The sequence below is a fragment of the Castanea sativa genome, chromosome 7, assembly GCF_040712315.1.
Source record: "Castanea sativa cultivar Marrone di Chiusa Pesio chromosome 7, ASM4071231v1".
In the NCBI taxonomy this organism is placed as follows: Eukaryota; Viridiplantae; Streptophyta; class Magnoliopsida; order Fagales; family Fagaceae; genus Castanea; species Castanea sativa.
The window spans coordinates 5,543,954-5,559,345 of NC_134019.1; the positions used below are offsets into that span (position 1 = coordinate 5,543,954).

Genomic DNA, 15,392 nt, shown 5'->3' on the forward strand with positions numbered 1-15,392 from the left:
CACCCCCGTTTCACAATATGCCTTACATCCCTTCTTTTACTCTCTTTTATTTTTATTTTTTTCATTCAACCCACTAAAATAATATAAATTTGTCAAAACCCAGATAACCCAAATCAGAAAAACCAAATACCCATAAATAAATAAAAATAAAATAACTACTATATTCATAATATTTTTACAATAAATTCTAATTGACAGGTTGTTACATGTTTTAAATTTAAATCCAACATTGAAATTACTTTCGTATCGGTGTGAGAGAGAATTTTGAGGGGCGAGATAGAAGAGAAAATTGTGTGAGTATTTTTATTTATTTATTTATTATTATTATTATTATTATTATTATTTTATACAATATAGAATTTCTAATTCAGCCTAATCTAAGTGTATATATGTGTACTGCTCCTTCCCAAAAACTTGAACCTCGACTTTTTTTCCCCCACACCCCTGAAGCATTTATACTTGTGAAGGTTTTTTCTTATATTTATTTGAATGCTAAAATAGCTAAACTGATAAAGTGATTGCCAAAATTCAATTGATATCTTGGAAGATCATAAAAGACAATTATTTTATGATGGACCTCATAATTTGAAATTCTTTTTTTTATTCACATAATTTTAAATTCTAAATAAAGTTGAATTGATTATTTGGAAAGATAGTATTAGTTTAATTATTAATAAACTAGCTTGTAACCCAATACATATACATAGATACACTTAAAATATATAATAAGATGCATATTATTATTCCATAATATATAATTTAAATACTATTGATAGTCACTCCACAAGTATTAAGTACTTGTAGGGTATGGGGAGCAAGGAACATAGTTCAAGTTTTCAAGAGAGAACTTTACACACATATATACTTAGATTAGACTAGAGTAGAATTTCTATTTTGTATTAAAAAAATACTATTTATAGTCATTCTTATATTTTGTTAACTCTTTAAAAAGTCATGTAAGAATATTATTCAATTTTAATGAGGCGTTTTGATCCAATTAATCTCTATATATACTTACAATTTGGTTAATAACAAATATTTATCTTTTTTGGGTACTAAAATGAAACTTATTAGTTGTCCACATGGTGCTTCTAGCATGTTGCATATAGTACATAAAATGCCACATATTATCCCCAATTTCCAATATCAAGCTTAAGGTGATTTAGATTATAACTTATAACTATAAGTATTTATACCGAATAAAAATTGATTAAATTAGGTGCATGATTGGCTTTTTTTATGTGGTTCATTTAATATTAGACTCTTTATTTTTTCCAATAGATAATTAACTTGGCACAAAAATAAAAATAAAAAATTTTAAATTGGACACATAGTGCAAAATTGGATCTCAATTAGTTAATCATATATATATATATATGGGTCCTACTGACGTATGCTTTAAGGATATCTATTAATAAACCATTAAAGGAAATTTTTTATGAAAAATTGAAAAAGTGAATAACTTTATTTTGCAGATTTTTAATTTATCATAAAAATTTTCCTAAAATGAGCGATAGTCTTTTAACTGAACTAGCATTTCTTGGTAGGCTATCCACTAGTCAATCGGAATTGATTTTAAGATTAATCACCACTTAAAACAAATCACGATGGGTATATAATGCATGACCCAGCGTCAATCATGGGAATACAGCCATACAAGTCATTGACCACCATGACTTCAAAATTCATGGTGATCGAATTAGTCAAAATTGACTCAAACTTGGTGGCCACTTGAACTGATCTCGGAGGATTTATTGGGTATAGAACCATTGTCAACCTTTGCATTGATCAAATTGGTCGATTTTTAGTTTGGATCCTTCCAAAATCCTTCTAAGGTATTGGTTTTATCAAGTTCAAGTCATGGATGAACAATTTTACTTCCTGGTGTTTCCAACATGGATGTCTAGTGTTCATATTCTTTTAATTATGGAATTATCCAAAAATATAAATAAAAACAGTTTGTATACTACTTAATAACTAGTTCTTATGTAATATGGGTGTTATAATAAATTCAGAAAAATTATATTTTACCTCTTCTCATTTTTCTTCCCAACTAATCAAATGAAATTTATATTTATTTTCCATTCTTTCACTTTTTCACCAACATACCAAACACATGAAAAACTAAAATATATTTTCTATCATCCCAACTATTTCCATACTCCTACCATTCCGTGCTCTTACCAAAAATAGCCTTAAAAACTACAATTTTGTTATTCAAACTCTAGAATATACAATCCCCACAACCAAACTACCCAAAATGTTAACATTCATGACCAAATAGCCCAAATCGCTTTCTCTAACACCTTCCCAAGTTTGTACCCTAACTTCAAACTTATAATTTGGTTTGTTAGATTTCTGGTGGCGTACTCCGGAGACCATGTTTAGGATGAGCCCACACTGGGTTGATACCAATCACACATCAAGGTGCTCACACCACATTCCACGCCAATCAAGTTGAGTTCCTTAAGCTTGGATTGTGCACTTTATCAACTATGGGCTACACTTTAATCCCCCTGAACCTTTAAAATTGAGCGAAGTTCCCATTAATATTGAAAATTAGCAAATTACCCCATGTCATTAGTAAATCATGTAAAGTTCAGAAATATCAAAGGAAAATTTTTTCCCAAAAATTTTGTCCAAACTTTAAAAAATATCATGTAAAATGTTATGGATACCCTTACAAAATTTAATTACTAATTGTCTATTTGGCTAACTTATTTTTTGCCAACTTATTTTACTATGTTAATTTTTGGTACTATTCATATGTGTACTATTTTAATTAACATTTACCTTTATCTACAATACTCTTAGTAAAAAATTTCAATTTTAACAAAATAAGCAGATTTTAAACCGACCCTAAGTGTCGGTTTGGCATGATTAATTTTGTCAACTTATTTGACTATTTAGCTTATTTTTGCTACTATTTATGGGTCTTACTGCACTTTTTTATACTATTTACGGGTCTCACTATACTATTTTAACTAATTTTTATCTTTATTTACGTTACTTTTAACAAAAAAAAATTTTCAATTTTAGCAAAATAAGCAGATTTCATTAAGATATAGATCCTAAAAAGGAAATAAAAACCCTATGCTCTCTCTCTCTCCCCCAGTGAAATGGGGTGTAGCTAGACGATGAAAGCATGAAAAAATGTGGAGTCCACGCCCATGCGAGAGGGAAGAATCATACAACTGAAACATGATAGATTTTTTTTTTGAAGGCATGAGGGTTGTTATTAAATACAATCTTGATTATTTCCAAGATTCTGAAGCTTTTAAATTTATTCATGCTATAAATAACAAATCAAGAAGAAGAAGAAGAGCTTAGAGGTCAGTGAGTTATTATTATTACTATTATGAGTACAAAAAAGGTTCTCTCTTCAGCTTCAGCCTCAGCTCCTTTGGCTTCTCCTGACGTTGAGGTTTGCAAAGGCATCAATGGCCTCGGCAGCTCCGCCGAGGTATCCAAAATCTTCTTCCCCAATCTCATTCATGCTTCATTTTCCATATCTATGTCTGCATTGTTTGGAAAATTCTGTTTCACTTTTTTTGTGAAATCTAGGGCTTCATCAATTGCGTTTAATTCTTTGTGAATCTGATTGAAAACATGTCAGAAGTTTAGGATTGTTTTCTAGGGAGAGTTAGAGTTATATTGAATATTGTTTTTTTTTTTTTCTATAATTTTTTCTGAAGTAATGGTAAGGGAATTTTGGAATATATATATTGAATTTTGGAAGTATGATTAGAGGCCAATGAGGAAAAATTTGCAGAATAATTTTATTTTAATTATTATTATTTGAATTGACAGAATCTAGTTTTCTGTTTTCAATTGTGTTTTAGAAACATGATTTTTAAGTGTTGAAATCGTGTTTACTTAAAATTCAGCCAATTTGGTTGAAATTGTGTTTTGAAACACGATTTTTAATGTTTGTTCAATTATATTAATGTTTTATTGTTACCTATCTAAAAAAAATTAATGTTTTGTTGTTTACTTTGAAACATTGTTTCCATGAAGTGAACTCCTGGCTTTGCTATGTACTTTTTCGAGTACGGCAAGATAGTGTCGATACAAAGAGTTAGGTACTTGCAGCATCTCTAGCAGTTTCAAATTACTGTACTATTTAGAGAATGTACAGTTGTATTTACTTTTTACCTATCTACTTAGAGTATCTCTATCATTTCTCTATCTCATTTAAATATTAGTATTTGATAAATTTCAAATTACATAGAATTTTTAAAGTACGTGCACAAGACTAACATAAATGAAGAGAAAATTCAAATTACAATAAAGATTAAAGACATTAAAATTAATGCAAGCATGAAACTTAAAATTAGATGATCCTACGACTTTTACAGATTACAGATTTTAGATTCCCTTTTCCTTTCAAGTCCTTAACACCGCATTGAAGGAGTTCAGGCCTGGTCTGCCTTCTTAATTGATCGAGTTGGGCTTAAGCTTTCAATCTGGAGCCATAATCCTCTTGGTGAATTGGTATTCAAAGAACAAGTGATCCTTGTATTTTATACAACTCCTACAAAAATGCACACAAATAGTCGCCTTAGTTACCCCATTTCAATAGTTCATCCCGACTAGTCAAGCAATTTTTGAATGATAATCAGAAAATAAAAACATGTCTTGGTATATTAGATGTGTGCTAAACCAACCTCCACCAATTAGCAACCAGGAGCTTAGATCTAATTGCCTCTTATGTTTAAGCCCAACTAAAAATGCCAGACATAGCTGTAGAGTGCAAACCACTTGAAAAGAAATTTTCTCAGCTAGAGTAACTTGGAATACTTTAGCCTGAATCTCAACCAAAGCATCATACTTCGTTGGCAACTTGGCATCCAACATAATATGCTCGTATGAATTTGGATTAGATTCACATATATTTACAAGATTAATCGTTGTTTACTTTCTTTCCTTTTTGGCACAATTTTAATGGTTGTTAACCTAGAACATACATACATACATACATACATACATACATATATATATATATATATATATATATATATATATATATAGGCTCAATAAAGTTCAGTCAAGGTGTTTTACAACAATAAAAGAAATGTTATGAGCTACATAGATATAATCTCTGCAAATGGAAACATTTAAAAAAGTATAGCAAAAATATCTGGCTACGCTATAAACAACTAGAGTTCATTGTATCTCATAACTACAAACAGGATTTCAATCATAATTGATTAATTCCATTTCTGTAAAGTGAAGTCGAGACCCCATCAATTATTTAACTGTTATATTATTGTAGGGGGACAATTCTAACTACTAAGACGTCAAGTTTGATTGAAATCAAAGCCGACATTTTTGGCAATATAAACCAGCTCACTTCTAGTTTCTTACATTACTCTAACACATGAATCAAAATGCATTGACAAAAAAGAACAAGAAGAAGGAAGGAAGAAAGAAAGGGAAGCATAACCCATTAGAACAGTATGTATCATTAGAGTGTTTTTTTTCCCCCCTTCTTTCTGGATAGCTGGTACTTCTAATAAGTCTTTTAAAAGGATCTTATGCTCAAAATTAGTCACCACAATTAACCTTTGTTGCATTTCTAAGCTCGTGCTTTTAGATCTGTAGCCTGTTTGATGCATTGTCTGCAAACTCAATACATGTGGTGGTGAGCAGGAAAAAAAATTGCATTAATACCAATAAAATTACAATATCTATCAATTCCCTTGTTGATTTATTTAGTTCTTGAGATTAGTGCCTATGGAATACTACTAAGAGACATAGAGACATGTGAGTACTTAGAGAATCTGATAATGCCTACGGGATACTCGTTGATAAAATTTTCTATACTTACCTCAAAAGAAATATCAACATGATATTCTTTATCAGTGCTTCTTCCTTGACATGGCACTTTGTTTTGGCTGTGTTGCACAGCACACTAAGTATCACATACTGATTTTGCAGGCAGATTTACCATCACTATTGTGCTATGGTTATGGCCCTGGTTAGTCTCACTTGGGATATTAAAAAACAACCAAATTTCGCCCAAAAGTGGATTACTTTTGCTTAACAATGTGCTGACATTATCATTGGTTCTGTATATCAATGAGGGAAGGCCTTGAGTCAAACAATTGGCATGTAAATATATAGAGATGAGGCCTTTTTTTTTTTTTTTTTTTTATAAGTAATAAGTTTTATTGATATAAAAAAGAGACACCCTAGTACACACAGAGTGTACAAGGGTCAACAATCGAATACAAAAATTACAAGAATCAAGAAAATCAAAGAAAGAGGTGAATGATTGGTTTTGCAAAGCAACCAACCAATCCAATAAAATTCTAAAGAAAAATAACTTAAGGTCTAGTATGGATCTCTCATTATTTTCAAAGCACCTACTATTTCTTTTCCTCCAAAGATACCACATTAAACAATGGGGGACAATTAACCATATATGACCATTTCGATGACGACCAAGCTTGCCTTGCCAGTAGGCTAGGAGCTCCACAACAGACTGCGGCATAACCCAGCTTACTCCAAATAAACCCAAGACCATAGACCACAAATTCATAGCAACTGGACAATGAAGAAAGAGATGGTTCACCGATTCACCATTACACTTGTGCACATACCACCAATCCAAGAAGATTAGCTTATTGACTCTAATAAGATTAATTAAATAGCTAGAGATGAGATCAAGAAACAGAGTGAAAAAGAAAAACATAAATGAACGAGACAGAGAAAAAAAACCCAGAAATCCAGACAATAGCAATAGCAATAGCAATAGCAAATCATGTAAAACCACCAAATCTAGTATAAGCCAATAAATTCAGGCATGATGCAACAAAACCGCATGAAATCAAATTTTGGGTACCGATTTTTGTTGCTGAGCAGATGTTCTCAAATCTCCATACTCCCTCACAAGTTGTTGAGCCACAGTTTGGGAGTTAAAATATGTGGCAGATCGTTTGTGAGAGAGAGCTGCATCGATTTTGTGAGAGAGAGCGCTGCTTCCCTGTTGTCTTCTAATGAGAGAGAGAGAGAGAGAGAGAGAGAATTTTTTTTTTTTTTTTTTTTTTTTTCAACTGGGTGATTATTTTAAGAGAGAAAAATGTTTAGAGTTGCTAAAGTAGTTGCTACAGTACTCTCTTCTTCAAGAGAGTTATCGTAGTAACTCTAAAAGATATTTAGAGTCTAGAGAGGCTGTTGGAGGGTGTTTTTTGTGTGTTTGCTATCAAAAAATGGCTTTAAAGAGCCTATTGGAGATGCTCTTAGGTGTACCATTCAGTTGTATAAATGAAAGACATGGCGTTAACTCAGATGGGTATGAATATTTTGTTAATCAAGTATTTTTATGCTCGTGCCAATTTAGATTTATGTAATCATATTAAATTGCTATGCACTTGGCTAATATTATTATTCAATTTAAAGTTGCAGCATTTATTTTGGTGAAATGCAATACAGTTAACTTGCATTATGCATAACTATAAGTAACTTGATAAGATATTATTCAATTTAAAGTTGCATCTTTTGTCATATGTGAAGATATCTGAATGTTCTTTGTTTGTAGACTTCTACACATGGTTTGGGGAGCTTTTCTCCGAGTAGGACTGTTCCTCCTCCTTCTAGTAATGTTGGTCCTTATGCTTCTTTTGCGGAGAGATGTCCCTATTTTCCACCATGGCAATATAAAGTGATGAATCCTGATGGATCTTTTAGCTTTGTGAACTTGGACCGGCCTAAATATGCACAAAATGTACCTTGGAGTGGCCCAGTATATCTTGGACCTTTGCTCTTTGAGTCTAACATTTCATTTTCTTTATGCTTGTTCATGAATCTTGATTTTATGTCTTAGATTGATGTTGATCTTGTGGAAGAATGTATGAGGATGATTGCAGCTTTGAAAAGAGTTGCACGTGACCAATCTTTTCAACACTTGATGAAAGAAAATTTACTGGTATGAAACAATCATTTTTCTTGGATCTTTTTGCTTTGAGACTCATGGATGGAAACTGACAACTGTTTATTGCTTCTTGTAGACCAGTAGACTGGCAGTTGCTAATGCTCGCATAAGAAGTTTGGAAGAAAGAATCAGAGACTTTGAGTTTCATGAGGGGCAACCAGGACCTCAAATTCATGCAAATCAGGAACCTCAAGGTCATGAAGAAGTTGGCTCTTCCTGGGGTGGCCCCAGGAGATCTTCCCGTCGAAGAACTCGTGGCCCAAATGATGCTTGATTGTATTCTCCCTTTATTTTCCAGCACATGACAAAACATTTCTTAGTTATTTAACTTGTATTAGCTTTCAAAGTGAACTCCTTGATCTTTGCGGAACTCAGTATTGTAGAACTTTAGAAAAAGTTTAGAGTTTACCTGATAGGACTTTGCTATGCAAAATTTTACACTTGACAGAGCTTGACATGGGTGATCTCACCGGAACGAGGCATAGCCGAATGGCCCTACTTGTGATCTAGGGCTGTAAACGAGCCAAGTTTTGTCCAGTAGTGCAATGTCAAGCTTGACTTGTCAGGAAAAATAAAAAACTCGAGTTTGGCTTGAGCTTGTAATAAGCCTAAAAATAGTGTTTGAACTTGAACTTGGGGGAAAGCCAAAAAGTTTGAGCTGAGCTTGGCTTGGCTTGACTTGACTTGATTAATTAGTCAAGCTAAACTCAAACTTAATATCAAGCTCAAACTCGAGCTCAGGTCAAGTTTTTGAGCTTGAGGTCTAAAAAAATTACATCATTAAATGCTTAAATCTCTAAAATTAAATAATAATAATAATAATATACTCATTTTATCATGCATTTAGTCTTACTTATGATTAGATATTATTCAAATTAATAATTTACATAATTAAATTCATTCATTCATCATTCTTTATTTACAGATTTAGTAATTGTTCAAAATACAATTATTACATTCACGTTAGATGGTGAAGGACTAAAAAAATACTTGTTTATAACTATTATGAATGAGAAAATACTAACATGTTTCATAACTTTACTTTAGATGATTGATAGGGAAGGATCATATGTGGCCTATTTAATTATTTATTTATTTTTAAATGTACCTATAGTCTAAAGTAATTCTTGATCAGTTTAAAGGGAAGAAAAAAAAAAGGGTAATATGGGTAGTTGTCTCATGTTGGCCATGTCATTATTAAGATATGTGTAATGAGTATATTTAGTTAACACATATAAACTTATAAATGAGTCTATACTTGAATTATTGTGTATCAAGCCTAATAGCTCACGAGCTTGTTTGTGAAGAAATTTTTTTGCTTGGGCTCGGCTTGTTTATTAAACGAGCCTAAAACTATGGCTCAAACTTGGTTTATTTATAAACAAACAAATATGAACAAACTTTTTATCGAGCCGAGCCTGAGTTGTTCATGATCGGTTTGGTTCATTTACAACCCTAGCCCCTAGTTTCCAAATTAAAGTTTTTTTTTTTTTTTGAAAATTTGGACTTGCTTGGTACATGTGTTTAAACACATGTTCTCAATTTTTAAATAACATTACATGCATTTCTACACACTTTTACGTATTTCTAAAAAATATAAACAACGTTATTAGAACGCCGTTACCAAACAGCTAGAAAAGAGAAGATTTTTATTATACAAAATGGATGGGGCATGGCTGAATGCCCCTGGTTGATTATTTACAAAAAAATGGACGAGGCATAGTTGAATGCTCCTTGTTTAACAATTAATGTGAATTTTGAAAAAAATTATTAAACAAAGACCTCATATGGAGCAAAATTTGAGCAAAATAAGGTCTAAATTGCAAAACTAGGCTAAATTGGAAGAGTGTGCCAATTGGCACATCCTCAGCATCATCATTTTTTCTGTATTTTGACATGTTTTCAACCCTTTTCTCTTTTTTCTTTAGGAGATATGGCAACATCTAAACTGAAAACATCTAACCCTTTTTTTTTTTTTTTGAAAATCTGGGTCTGCTTGGTACATGTGTTTAAACACATGTTTTCAGTTTTTAAATAACATTACATGCATTTTCACACACTTTTACGTATTTCTAAAAAATATAAACAACGTTACTAGAACGCTATTACCAAACGGCTAGAAAAGAGAAGATTTTTATTATACAAAATGGATGGGGCATGGCTGAATGCCCCTGGTTGATTATTTACAAAAAAAAATGGATGAGGCATAGTTGAATGCTCCTTGTTTAACAATTACTATGAATTTTGAAAAAATTTATTAAATAAAGACCTCATATGGAGCAAAATTTGAGCAAAATAAGGTCTAAATTGTAAAACTAGGCTAAATTGGAAGAGTGTGCCAATTGGCACATCCTCAGCATCATCATTTTTTCCGCATTTGGACATGTTTTCAACCCTTTTCTCTTTTTTCTTTAGGAGATATGGCAACATCTAAACTGAAAACATCTAACCCTTTTTTTTTTTTTGAAAATCTGGGTCTGCTTGGTACATGTGTTTAAACACATGTTTTTAGTTTTTAAACAACATTACATGCATTTTCACACATTTTTACGTATTTCTAAAAAATATAAACAACGTTATTAGAACGCCATTACCAAACGGCTAGAAAAGAGAAGATTTTTATTATACAAAATGGATGGGGCATGGCTGAATGCCCCTGGTTGATTATTTACAAAAAAATGGACGAGGCATAGTTGAATGCTCCTTGTTTAACAATGACTATGAATTTTGAAAAAAATTATTAAATAAAGACCTCATATGGAGCAAAATTTGAGCAAAATAAGGTCTAAATTGCAAAACTAGGCTAAATTGGAAGAGTGTGCCAATTGGCACATCCTCAGCATCATCATTTTTTCTGTATTTTGACATGTTTTCAACCCTTTTCTCTTTTTTCTTTAGGAGATATGGCAACATCTAAACTGAAAACATCTAACCCTTTTTTTTTTTTTTTGAAAATCTGGGTCTGCTTGGTACATGTGTTTAAACACATGTTTTCAGTTTTTAAATAACATTACATGCATTTTCACACACTTTTACGTATTTCTAAAAAATATAAACAACGTTACTAGAACGCTATTACCAAACGGCTAGAAAAGAGAAGATTTTTATTATACAAAATGGATGGGGCATGGCTGAATGCCCCTGGTTGATTATTTACAAAAAAAAATGGATGAGGCATAGTTGAATGCTCCTTGTTTAACAATTACTATGAATTTTGAAAAAAATTATTAAATAAAGACCTCATATGGAGCAAAATTTGAGCAAAATAAGGTCTAAATTGCAAAACTAGGCTAAATTGGAAGAGTGTGCCAATTGGCACATCCTCAGCATCATCATTTTTTCCGCATTTGGACATGTTTTCAACCCTTTTCTCTTTTTTCTTTAGGAGATATGGCAACATCTAAACTGAAAACATCTAACCCTTTTTTTTTTTTTTTGAAAATCTGGGTCTGCTTGGTACATGTGTTTAAACACATGTTTTCAGTTTTTAAACAACATTACATGCATTTTCACACACTTTTACGTATTTTTAAAAAATATAAACAACGTTATTAGAACGCCATTACCAAACAGCTAGAAAAGAGAATATTTTTATTATACAAAATGGATGGGGCATGGCTGAATGCCCCTAGTTGATTATTTACAAAAAAATGGATGAGGCATAGTTGAATGCTCCTTGTTTAACAATTACTATGAATTTTGAAAAAATTTATTAAATAAAGACCTCATATGGAGCAAAATTTGAGCAAAATAAGGTCTAAATTGCAAAACTAGGCTAAATTGGAAGAGTGTGCCAATTGGCACATCCTCAGCATCATCATTTTTTCCGCATTTGGACATGTTTTCAACCCTTTTCTCTTTTTTCTTTAGGAGATATGGCAACATCTAAACTAAAAATTGATAGTGAATGTTTAGTAGAATAAAGATCCATATCCACCCCCTGCAAATTTTTTTTCTTCATAAGCTTGTTAGTAATTAGTTATTATGAAAATATTTTGGGCCAATGCCCCTAATATGGACATGCTTGCACAGAAAGTTGCTAACATGTTTTGCACAGAAGATTGATGACATGTTTGCATACCAAGACTAATGGGTCAATGCCCCTAGTGTAGACATGGTTGATGCAAAACAAATGTTCCTACCCTAAAATTCACCCAAACAAATGTTTTGATTTTGAGTCTTATGATTATTTTTAATTTTTTTTTTGGGTGATTGTGACCGGACTTTTGAAAGGCTGTCTATGTACCTTTTTCATAGAGGATCAAGTCTAAACATAATTCGAAAAAACTTGGTTTTGAAAAATGAAATTTTTTAATAAAAAATCTTTTAAATGAATTTTTTTTGGAAAAAGCAATTTAATGTAGAATTAGATTTTTTTTTTTTAATTTCTCTTTCAAATGAATAGAAGTTGGTCCTTTTGACCAACCTTTTTGGCCAATCATGATGCTCAAAAGTTAACTCAATCTTATTGTCGATGAAGGATTTGAAATCATTAAAAACATGCAATCAAATTTGCTTTCTCATTTTGAATATTTTTAAATTAAGTCTTCAAAGACAAAAAATAAAATTAAATTAAATGCTTAGAAATTATACATGTTGGAAACATGCAAGAGGGGAGAATGTCTCAAGTTTGAAAATTTTGTTTCTTACGAGTCATTTTTTGTTGGAAGCAAACATGGGGAGTATTCTAAGCTTAAAAGTTTTTTCAAGTCACTTGAGAATTTGATAAATTTTGTCTTTAAAGATGTAGTGGGGCTTAAAAATCTTGAGCAATTTTTCTTTTGGGTCCAAGAAAATATTATCAGAGCTAAAGGTGTACCTACAATCAGCAAGACTTCAACTAAGTCTTTATTAAAAGGTTTTAATGTAGGCCAAATTCAGGTTATAAAAGGAATGATATAAAAGGCTCAAAACCCTACGATATTATGATTAGATCACTTACTCCCATTTTTTGTTTTTGTTTTTTGGCCATAGTTTTTGCTTAAACCACCCTTTCAGGTTTTCAGCCTAACAGGCTTAATTGTTTTTTTGGCCCTAACTTCTGCCTAAATTGTCCTTTCGGGTTTTCAGCCTAGCAGATTTATTTTTTTTGATGGATTCCATTGCCTTTCAACCAAATGCATTTTTTGTTTCTTTCAGTTTGACAAAGATTCATCTTTCTTGGGTGAATTTGCATTTTTCTTTGATGCACTCTTTTCTTTTCATTTCTTTTATGAATCTTCATTTTTTTTTAATGCATTTTCATTTTTCTTGACTTTACTGAACATTTTTTCTTTGATGAAATGACTCTTGATTTTTCTTTTCCTCATCTTTCCCAATTTGATTGAATTTCTTTTGTTGATGAATCTTCATATTTTCTCTCATCCTTCTCAACTTGAATGAATCCTTTATGGAATCTCATGTGTCATATGTCTTTTGAATAGATCATTATTTCTCACAATTTGATGGAAATTCTTACACTCTCATCTTTTCTTATTTTTCTTCCTTTTTGTTGGTGTCTTTTCTAGCTTGATGACCTTCTCTTTTCTTTTCTTTTTTTCTCGTAGTTTGATGCTTTCTTAGAATCTTATCTCCTCTTGATGGATTTTCTTCTCTCCTTGCTTGATCACTTTCTTTGATGAACTCTCTTTTTTGTACTTGATGAACTCTTCATTTTTTTTTTTTTGAACTTGTCCCATTGTCTTCATTGAGGCTCTTGCCATGTGGTGTTGAAGCCATGAGGTCAACCCTTCCTCAACATGAGATTTAAGCATGCATACCTAATGTTCCCACCCAATGTTTAAGTTTTTAGTGGATTCATCGGGGAATGAGTCCTAGAGCAAGACTAGCTCACAGGGTAGTTTTTTGAGGACATAGAAGTATATGGTTAGTGGATCTATGGGGGTTAGTGGATTTGATGGCATTGATGAAATTTATGGTTTGTGTATCGGTAGTTGGGGTCTAGGATTGGTGGAACTTGGACCAAAAGAGGCCATAGACGCCTCTTATGTAATGTTAAATTTAAAATAGAATGCAGTTTTTAATATATATATATATATATATATATATATATATATATATATATATATATATATATAAATGAGTTTGTTTGGCAAGAAGATGAAATTACATTGTTACCCCTTAAAGTATATATAGGTTATAAAATTGTAAGGTTGTTGTGGTCTTTTTGTTTTAATACATCTTTTTAAGCCTAATGGGGTTGTAATTAATATTTTACCCCTAAAGATATGGATGGGTTGAAAATTTGTAAGGTTTTTATAGTCTTTTTGTTTTCATTATTTTGGGGGTGAAGGCGTGAAGCTATTCTAAGTTTCTAACCCTTAGAGCTCTTATAACATTTTTTTTTTTCTAAATTGCATGTGTAAATTCTTTTTTACCTATTATATTTTAAGTGCTAATTAATTGTTTAGTTTTGATGTTCCCACACTATATACATACATATATACATATATATATATATATATATATATATATATATATTTTGAATGACAATGATGGCTCAATTTGCTTTGGTATATGTATTCAGCTTGTGCATGTGTTCTTAATTCCTATCATTGATGTGCAAGTAGCGTCGGGTCAGCATAGTGCAGTTTGTATCCTTTAAAACATGTAGTGTTTTTGTTTTTTTCCTTTCATTCCCATATTTTCGGTATGCTAGAACAGGGTTCATCATTGTGTAATACATGTGCTTTAATTTAATTTTGGTATGCTCGATCATGCTAAAACTACAAAGGAGAAACGTGCTAGGTATGCTGCATTGACCACTATTGATGAGATTGATAATTTGGTATCTCAAAATGAAGTTTCTTTGGAGAACTTTGAAGTCGAAGATGATCAGAGGTCACCGTAAATTAATGTTGTATGTTCTCGAGTGTCATCACAAGATGCAGTGTCTTCTAAAAGCAAAAAAAGAACACTGATAGAAGATGATGAACTTGAGAATGTAATTTTCCAATCATTTGATAATGTATTAATGGCAATTGATAGGGTGACTGAGGTTATGGCAAAGTGCTTTTCAAAGTCATATGGAGTAAAAGTTAATGTAAATTTGTGTGTATTGGTCTTGGATCCAATATCAAAGACTGAGGCCTACATATTTTTGATGAAAAATCCAATGTATAAGGAGATGTTTTTTGGTTACCTAGATCATGAGCGCAAATGTGTCCAATTGACACTGATGTCTAGGCCTAAAAATTAAAAAAGTGTGGAATTTCTTGGCCAATTTTAGATTGCTTTATTTTATTATTTTGTTTTGTTTTGACAAGACTCATTACAAGAGTTTTTTAAAAAGATATTTGTTTGCATTTTTAGACAATGTTTATTTTGTTGAAAATAAATACGTGATGCGTTAATTGCTTTACAATTTAGAAATATACAAAACTTGATTTTTAGCTACAATAAAATTTTTTCCCCCTAAACTAGAATCAATTTATATGTTCTCTAAAATGAGGGTATA

General features: G+C 31.5%; 1 protein-coding gene across 2 annotated transcripts; it reads left to right on the plus strand.

Moving 5' to 3' along the window:
- The first annotated feature begins 3,240 nt into the window (after positions 1-3,240).
- Positions 3,241-8,528, plus strand: LOC142643076 (uncharacterized). 2 transcript variants are annotated; one of them, XM_075817618.1, is made up of 4 exons: positions 3,241-3,463; positions 7,544-7,729; positions 7,829-7,930; positions 8,013-8,351. In XM_075817618.1, the coding sequence occupies exons 1-4, from the start codon at positions 3,359-3,361 to the stop codon at positions 8,208-8,210; spliced, it is 591 nt and encodes a 196-aa protein (XP_075673733.1). In that variant the 5' UTR covers positions 3,241-3,358; the 3' UTR covers positions 8,211-8,351. The 2 variants fall into 2 exon arrangements, with proteins under 2 accessions (XP_075673733.1, XP_075673732.1); XM_075817617.1 differs by having other exon boundaries at positions 3,245-3,463; positions 7,544-7,747; positions 8,013-8,528.
- Positions 8,529-15,392: the final 6,864 nt, after the last annotated feature.